Raw genomic sequence first — 9402 nt, 5'->3', positions numbered from 1 at the left:
GAAGTGATGGGACTGGATGCCATGATATCTTAGTTATTTGAATGTTTAGTTTAAAGCCAGCTTTTTCACTAATGAAATGAAGATGTTTTGCTTATTTTGTTAGCATGTGCATTCAAAGTCCTTTCAGGTGTTTTGTGTTTGTTTTAGTTTTTTGCACAAAATTCATAGAGGAGTCCCAATGAAAAAATGACTATTCTTTTAGGGGAACAACTGAAAAACAAAATTCTGAGTGAAGACACATTTAAGTTCAGGGTGAATAATTACATAAATAAACCCTCATGACACCTCTGCCAAATGGTTCCTTGCAATAATAGAAAATAGGGAAGGCCCAGCTTGTCCACTGTTTGATTCTACACCTAGCACCTTCCCAGTCATCTCCCAAGGCTCCTTTTTCCTCTTTCTCTCAGACAGTGTGTAGTGCAGAGTAGAAAATAAATTACCCGTCAAGAGACCTGCCTCTGGTTCTGCTAAAAGCAAGATCACTCCCTTCCTTGCCCTGAGCCCCAGTTTCTCCATCTTTCTGTATCTGTATGACACACATGGTTTTCCTTAATTGTAACTAAGTGATGTTAGTATAGCACTTTCACAGATCAAGAAACCATGTGAGCTCAGAGACTAACCCGCTGAAGGTCATTAATTAGTACCAAAGCCAAGCTTTCTGACTCCAAGTTCACATTTCTTTGTGTGTCAGTTGCTCAGTCGTGTCTGACTCTTTGCGATGCCATGGGCTGTAGCCCACGGGGCTCCTGTGTCCATGGAATTCTCCAGGCAAGAATACCAGAGTGGGTTGCCATTTCCTTCTCCAGGGGAATCTTTCTAACCCAGGGATCGAACCCAGGTCTCTCACATTGCAGGCAGATTCTTTACCATCTGAGCCACCTGGGACGTCCTTTCAGGGTTCTTTGCACCGTATCAGTGAGACACCTAGAAATCCCCAGGCGGAGGTCCCCTCCCTCTCCATGTCTCCTCTATGAAGGGACAGGGATTTTTGCCCGACTTGGCCCCTGTTCTAATCTCAGCGTTTACAATTCCTCCTCGCACATAAGAGGCAGTCAATATGTATTTGTCGAAGGAAAAAAAAAAAAAAAAGATGAGACGTGCCACAATTCTTCCTGTAATTTCCAGCAAGTTACTGCCGTTTTCTGGATTTGTTCTGTCCCCCACTCTCGCGGTTTCTTTCCCGCTCCTCGTTCGCCCCTCTGGCCACTAGACGGCACTGTCAAAAGTGAACCCCATCTAACAGAGAGCGGCGCCCTTCTTGGCCCCGTTGCGCCTTCTACGGTCGGAGGGCAGCGCGCAAGAAACCGGAAGTGCCGGAGCCGCCGCCGCCGCCGCCGTCTTTAAGTGCCGTGTTCGCCCCTTCGGTTACCGCCGGCGCCGTCGCCAAGGAAGCCGCTGCAGCCGGGTCTGGAGTGGAGGCGGCGCGGCATGAAGCGGCGCAGGCCCGCTCCTTAGCGCGCGTCAGGACGGTCCGGGCGGGGCCGGGGAGGGGGGAAGGTGCAGTATCCGCCCTCTCTCCTTCCCCTTCGCCCGCGAGGCCTGCGCCCCTGCCCACTCAGGCCTCTCCGCCTCTCGGAGGAGCTGCCCGGCGCATTCTCCCGGTTAGCTAGCTCTGCGATTTACCCGGCGCGCCGCTCTGCGCGGGCCACAGCCGGTGGTAGAGCCCCAGTTGCCGGAACAGGAAGCCGAGGCTCTCAGATTCCGAGTCAGCCACCGTTCACTGGGCGCCCCCTGAGCGCTGGGTGCTGGCCGCCGGACTTCCACGTCCGTTATCTTAATTGAGCCTTGCTGGGGTTGGGAGCCGGGTGTTGTCCAGGCTTACAGATGAGAAGCGGAAGTCCACAGAGGCAAAGGGATTTGCCTAAAGTCCGACTGTGGCAGACCGGATTCGGACTGAGATTTTCTGGTTTCCTAGCTGGTGTTCTTCCTACTGCCCCATTTCTAGGTCGATTCCTTCCCTCCTTGTTCACTGGCCCCTTCTCATTCTATTTCACCCACCAGGGCAGGATAGGTTCTTTACTTTCCTATTTCAAACCTGTCCTCACACATTTTTCTTAAGTCTCGGCATCTTCCCAAGTCCCCTTAATATTCTCTGCTACACTTCTGCTCTTCATTCTAGCTCTCAAGGTCTTTGCCCACTTTGTGATAATAAACCTCTCAACTAGCTGTGTGGATCCTGGCGAGTGAAATAACTAGGCTTCAGTGAGGCTTGGGATGTTTAAGTGGACAAACTGGCGCCTGGATTAAAAATTAAGGAATGATGTCTGAGTGGGTCCAGATTCAAGAGTCCTGTTTTCTAACCCGACATACTCTTCTCTGAATGAGAGTCTTAGTGCATGAGAAGGTGTCTTGACCTCTTAGTCCTGTTGTTGGCTGTGTTAGCACAACTTCACTTTTTCCCCTCCATTTGCCGGTGACCTGCATGTCTCTCCATCACCTGTCAGGGCTATGAAAGCCTCTGATTAAAACCGATAACCAAATAACGGGTGTAATCACAGACTCTGCTTTTTTCTTTTACTAAGCCAGAATTTCAACAAACTTAACACTTCCATTTTTCAGAGAAGTTACCTAATTCAGTTATCAATATTTTCGAAGTAACATGGAAAGGAAAGAAGCAAAAATGGAGTGCACTGAAAATGGATAGTACATTCTTTATCTTGTGAAAATCTTAATGTTAACAGCATATTCTCTTTCCACAGAAATGGCCTGTTTTGTATTAATAGTTCTTACTGGTTATTACACTGAATCTGTTCTGTCTTCAATCTGCTAAATATGAATTCTGTAAAATAATACAAATTGATTATTATGTAAAAGAAAAACAGGACCAGGCACAGAGAAATAAATTTTATTATCCATTATCTATCATTTTGAGAATTTGTAATAGCCACTGAGTAATCTCACATCTGTATGCCTTTTATACTTTTAAAAGAATTTCTATAACTTACCTTTTAATATGTATCCAAATGTCAGGACTAAACCACTGTGTAGATAGTCTTTGGAGTAAATTCAGCTGTACATTTCTGAAATAAAGTCATTTTATAATTTTCAGAAAATGCAGATACAAAATAATCCAGGCATTGTATATTATTTCAAAAAGAATATGTGTCAGTTCTAAGTACTAATTGAGACTTTAGGTTTGATATTTTGGGGGCACATATGATCCATTTTAATAATGATCAACAGGCTTATATCTTATTTCATTATCCTGGTGAGCAGGATTGGATGGTGAGAAAAGGAAAGACTCCTGTGAGAAGAGAGCAGGATGAGCAGAGGGATCTATGCTTGAAGTTGAGTCACTTGAAAAAAGATCTCTTTGAATGTGGAAGAGATCTGAACAGATGAAAATACAATCAGGTAGGCACCAGGGAAGGGCCTCAAGTGAAGAGGTAGGTGGGGCAGTGAAATAAATGCACGGTACTGAGAATGTGTACTGGCCTATTTTCTCATTGTTGAAATGAGAAAACTCTGGTCACGTGTTTTGAGGATGTATATATAAGGTGTTATGGAAATATGGAAATTAGTTACACATTTGTGTATATTACTAAAATTATGTAATATCAGGTCTGTGCAAGGAAATGCAGAATATACATTTACCATAAAATACAGAGGAGTAGTGTCATTTGAACTGTAGAATGTGTGTGTGAGAGAGAGAGAGTGGAGAAAGAGAAATGGTGAGTGTGGGCATCTAGTACAATTTAGGAATATCTGATACATGCTTAAGTGCAAGGCAATGCAAGGTTTACATACAAGAGACATCAGTAGCTCAAGAAGCTGGGCGGTGAGCTTGGGAAGTCTTGTCTGCTAAGCTTCCCTGTTCCATCCCCGTTCTCTGTTGTTTCAAGCAGTGATTTGGAGATGAAGTTCCAAATTAACACAAGGAGTGGACAAGAATGAGCCCGGTTTGTGTATCTCCTTGTTTAACCTGTCCCTCACTCTCTTAGGAATTAAACTAGATCCACTTATATATTTGATAGAAAACAGACCTCCACCAGCTTTTAGATGGGCAAACAACCACGACTGTCATATACTGCTACTTGACATCAGTGTGCTGAGTATCAGTTGAGCTGAATGACTTTTCTATTGAGCTGTGTGGATTTTAATCATGGGAGGTAAATGCCCAGTTGTAATAATGTTGCAAGTTGTATACCTGTAAAACTCTCCGACGCTCTTGCTACTGTTACATTGAAAATGGCAGTGTAATTCACGGTAACTTGAAAAAAGGCACAGTATCCTAGCCATTCAGTTTTGTTTATTTCATCACACAGCATACCTGATGGAGTAATTCACAGCCTACACTTGCTAGTCTTTTTCTCTGTGGGCCGTAGTTTTTTACCCTGAGCTCCTATTAACCTGTGAAATTAAACCTTAAAAAAGACATGTTAAATTTACAGCCGTGTATTGATTTTTGTTGTAGAAGTGGTTAATAATTATGTGAACTGGTTATACAAAGGCAGTGTAGTTTATCTCCCAGGTCCTCATGTTTTTGGCATTTATTAGTTCCAAAAGAGCAGGTTGCCCCAAATTTTTATGTTGTTCCTTTTTGGTAGTGTTATAAATAATGCATGTCAGAATATCTTACAGTGGCTTATAATAACACTTGTTGTTTTTTTCTGATACTTTGCACCTGTTAATATTTAAATATTGAACTGGATAGAGGAAAAAAAATCATCATCTTCCAGATTTGTAAAATGAAAGAAACATCGTTAGTAGATAAAATGTTAATATTGTTTTGGGGTTGAACTAGTAAATTGGGTTCAGACTTTTGTCAAAATATTGATAATACAAACATTAAATGTTTTCAGCATAAATTACAACTAAAGCCACTTTCTTCTCTTCTCATTTGATCATGAGAGTAAAAGTTGCGTAATCAGTAATAAAAGTATAAAGGCACACAAGGGATGGTCAAATAGTGCTATCTAGCAAGAGCAAAGACAAGAAAAACGTATCAACCAGTTAGGTCTTTTGGTGTTTGGAGGTCCTATTTAAAAGGAAATGGTATTTGTGTTATCTTGGGTAAATGCTCCAGGATGATTATTACATTTTTTTTTGGCAACAATTTTATTAGTGTTCTGATTGGTTGTGATTATTTCTGTTAGCTGAAGAAGTCCACAATTTATCAAATGTATTACTTTTTTAAAGTGCAAAAACACTCAACTCCCTTGGCACATTTAGCTTCACTATTGACATGCTCTTTGAAGGAACATAGCAGCCAACTGGCATATGGCCTGTTTCCTTCCAGTGTGGGAAAGAAGAAGGAATTTTGGCAAGAGATACCTAAGGAGAGCCTTTTATAAAAGTTGCCAAAGAGATTTATAGTCACTGTGAAATAGACATGACCTCAATTTTTTTTTAAATCTGTTTCACACTGAACACAGAGAAGGGGGAGCTATTGCTTTTCTTACTAAGTTTCATTGCAACTGTACTGAAAAGCACTTTTCCCCCTTTTTTTGGGGGGGAAGGGGGACCCTAATCAGGCTGTCATTCTGATTAATGTAAGAGAGGACAGATCTGTGAACTTCATGTGGCTTATTTATTTATTTTAGGAAAATGCAACATGGCAGCAGCGATGGAAACAGAACAGCTGGGTGTTGAGATCTTTGAAACTGCAGAGTGTGAGGAGAATATTGAATCACAGGATCGGCCTAAATTGGAGCCATTTTATGTCGAGCGATATTCCTGGAGTCAGCTTAAAAAGCTGCTTGCTGATACCAGAAAATACCATGGCTACATGATGGCTAAGGCACCACATGATTTTATGTTTGTGAAGAGGAATGACCCAGATGGGCCTCATTCGGACAGGATCTATTACCTTGGTGAGTGTGAAGTCATAGTTTCTGAAAGGAAATGCTTTCTTAATTCAGAATTAGAGGCTAGATGCAATGGGCACTCAAATTTTGTTGAATAAATAAGTGAATCAGTGATGGCTCCACTAAAGAGAAAAAAATAATTTGAAGAACTTCAGTTTTGGTACTGTTTTAACTTTTTGTCCCATTAATTTTGTTTTTATTTGCAGATAACAAATCAGTTGATCATGATCTTACTTTCAAAGTAAAGATGCCAGATATTACTTCTTCCTAAAGCTAATTGTAAATGATTTTCCTTCAGTATGGTCAGTTTCTTTAGGAATGGTGGATGAGGAACACACATAATAAAACCAGTAGTTTGTTGCCATTCTCAACAGCTGCTGCTTTCATTTTTTTAATCAAGGCTGGTCTTGGTCTCTTCTTCCTGAGCCCATTCAGTCCAGATTTAAGATATGTTGACCTTAAGTCTATTATATCACTGATTGACTTTTTTTGTTTCTTTTTTGTTTATAAACCTTAAATGTTTTGCTAAGATGTTGTGGTAAAAGGAATAGGTAGTAAAGACTGAGCACCAAGGATGCTTAGGCACAGCTGATAGCTCAGCTGGTAAAGAATCCGCCTGCAATGCAGGGGACCCTGGTTCGATTCCTGGGTTGGAAACATCCCCCTGGAGAAGGGATAGGCTGCCCACTCCAGTATTCTTGCCTGGAGAATCCTCAAGGACAGAGGAGCCTGGTGGGCTGTAGTCCATGGGGTTGCAAAGGATCGGATACAACTGAGCGACTAAGCACAGAACAGCATTGAAAGAAATGACTAATCTGTCACATACATAGACACAGGGCGGTAGATAAAGAGGTGGTCTTGGAGTCAGAAGCCTAGGCTCTGGCATCAACTCCATGGCTGACTTACTAACCCTGTGAGTCTCAGTTTCCTCATCTATCAAACAAGGATTAATATCTATCTCACAGGATTGTCTTAAGTGTTGAGTTGACCAAAAAGTTTGTTCGGGTTTTTGTATGCTCGTATGGAAAAACTTGAACAAACTTTTTGGCCAACCCAAATTTAAACAAATGTTAATAAACACAATACTGTTCTTGTACAACCAAAACAAATTTTACTACAGCTAGTCTGAAGAAGAAAACTAAAAAAGAAAAGAAAAAAAAATTTGGTTATGCGATCTCCCAAACAATTGTCTGCACTACAGTATTATTTTTTAGGATTAGAAATAATAGTTGTAAAAAATACCGGAAAAAAACACCAAATAATAGTTGTAAATTACAGTATGCTACCTAGTATTCACCAACTGGTAATTATTATTTGTACAGTTATTAGCTTAAGTCCCAAAGGCCCATTTATTCATTCATTGTCACTCATTGAATACATTTATTGAGAGATGGTGCTGAAATATTTAGGTAAGTTGTCTGAGTGAAAGTGAGTCTTTCAGTCATGCCTGCTGTTTGTGATCCCATGGGCTATAGCCCGCCAGACTCCTCTCCATAGAATTCTCCAGGCAAGAATACTGGTGTGGGTAGCCATTCCTTTCTCCAGGGAATTTTCCCAGCTTGGGGATCGAACCCAGGTCTCCTGCATTGCAGGCAGATTCTTTACCATCTGAGCCACCAGGGAAGCCCAAGTCATCTTGGAATACATATATATCTTTCTCAAGAAACTTATGCTGTGGCTTTGTTGGAAGCAGAAAGTCAGACTTTCCTTTGATTGGAGAAGCATTGTAAGAAAAGCTCATTCATAATTGCTAAATCAGGCAATTTGGTTGGAAGAGAGTTTGGGCAAAATTAGGGGGAAAGGCCTTATATTTTGTATAGTATTTTAAACTTATAGCCATACTGTCTGTAGTTCTTAACTGTAAACAAATGTCTCACAAAAATGTTTATTAATTACCATTAAAAGTGGTAATTTCAAAAGGGATTTCACCCCTAATACAGTAGTTGAAATGGGATCCCAAGCCCATAAATTTTGGAGTTCCTTCATGTAGTCATGCTATGCTATTTTATTTTCCTAACCCACAGCCTGAGGGAATGAATGTTTGGTTGGTGTTGGTTGGTAGAGTAAGAAAGAAAAGAATGTGAGAGATGAGAACACTGAAGGAGCTGAGGCCCGAGTAAACTCCCACAGCTGAGAGTTGGGTGGAAAAGGACGGGCTGAGATGAGTTTGAGGGCACTGACCTCCTGATGTGCCTTTGTTTACCAAGTTTTTAAAAATAGGTCTCCTGCCCTCCTCCAAAAGTGTTTTTTTTTTTTTTTTTGATAGTCTCTGCATGAGTCCACATTAGTAATTATAGATTTTTTTAAAGCAATTTCAGAGTATTCCATTATATAATTATGCCATATCCAGGCTTCTCTGGCCATGGGATTTTCCAGGCAAGTGTACTGGAGTAGGTTGCCATTTCTTTCTCCAGGGGATCTTCCTGACCCAGGGATCGAACCCAGGTCTCCTGCCTTGTAGGCAGACGCTTTACCCTCTGAGCCACCAGGGAAGCCCCATATTTTACTTTACCAGGCCCCTACTAATGGCCATTTAGGTCTTTCTATTTTGGTATTACAAAAAATGAGGGAGCAAATATCACTATATATCATTTTATGCATGTGTGAATTTACTTAATAGGACTAATTGCAAAGAGTGGAATTACTAGGACAAAAGGTGTACACTTTCTGAATTCTTATTGATATTGTCAAACTACCCCTCCATGGAGGTTACAGAGTTTACATCCCTGTCAGCATTGTCTCAGAGTATGTATTTCTCTGTACCTGTACCAATAGTGAGTGAGCAAACTTTTTATCCTTCCCAATCTAATTGGTGAACAGCAATCCCTCACTGTGATTTTTTTATTATTGTTTTTTTAATTGAAGTGTAATTGACATATTAGTTTCATGTGTACAACATAATGATTCAATATTTTTGTACATTGTGAAATGACCATTACAGTAAGTCGAATTAACATCTGTCACCATAGTTAATAAAAAAATTTTTTTCCTTGTGATGAGAACTATTAAGACTTATTCTCTTAGCTACTTTCAAATATGCACTATAGTATTATTAATTACAGGCATTGTGCTGTTCATTATATCGCCATGCTTCATTGTAGTTTTAATTTGTATTTCTCCTATGAGTGAAGTTGAGCATCCTTTCACATATTTACAAGGCATTTGTGTGTTTTTTTCTGTGACTGATCTGTTTGTAATCACTGTCTATTTTTTATTGGGTTGTGGGTACTTTTCTTGTCAACTTAAAGCATTTTTTTGTACAGTGAGGGAATTAATCCATTGTGATATTTTTTCCCTGAATGTTGAATTTTTTCCCTGAATGTTGAATGTTTTTTGCCTTTGGTCCTTTTGTAGAAATCTGTGGGTTGGTGTTTTTTTTTTGGTAGTTAAATTTTTACTTTTTATGTAGTTTTGTATCCCATCTAGACATCTAGAAAGGTTATCTCAACTCCAGATTGTATTTTTTTGAAATCCTTATGTACTTTGGACTTTGTTTTGCTCCATTGATCTGTCTGTCAAATCAAGGGCCAATACTGTGCTGCTCTTACTATTATTACTATAACTTTAGATGTTTTACTGTTTGATAGTAAACAAA

General features: G+C 40.2%; 1 protein-coding gene across 6 annotated transcripts in view; it reads left to right on the top strand.

Annotated features, from left to right (window-relative positions):
• The first annotated feature begins 1284 nt into the window (after positions 1-1284).
• The window catches only part of DPP8 (dipeptidyl peptidase 8), a 54351-nt gene continuing 46233 nt past the window's right edge, over positions 1285-9402 (top strand). Inside the window, exons 1-3 of one of the 6 annotated variants that reach the window (XM_015473043.3) lie at positions 1285-1469; positions 3217-3354; positions 5544-5813. In XM_015473043.3, the coding sequence (XP_015328529.1) occupies positions 3318-3354; positions 5544-5813 (307 nt within the window). In that variant the 5' untranslated portion in view covers positions 1285-1469; positions 3217-3317. The other 5 variants (XM_005211351.5, XM_005211352.4, XM_024997693.2 and 2 more) reach the window with 5 other exon arrangements.

The sequence above is a fragment of the Bos taurus genome, chromosome 10, assembly GCF_002263795.3.
Source record: "Bos taurus isolate L1 Dominette 01449 registration number 42190680 breed Hereford chromosome 10, ARS-UCD2.0, whole genome shotgun sequence".
Lineage (NCBI taxonomy): Eukaryota > Metazoa > Chordata > Mammalia > Artiodactyla > Bovidae > Bos > Bos taurus.
This window is presented reverse-complemented; position numbering and strand designations above follow the sequence as displayed.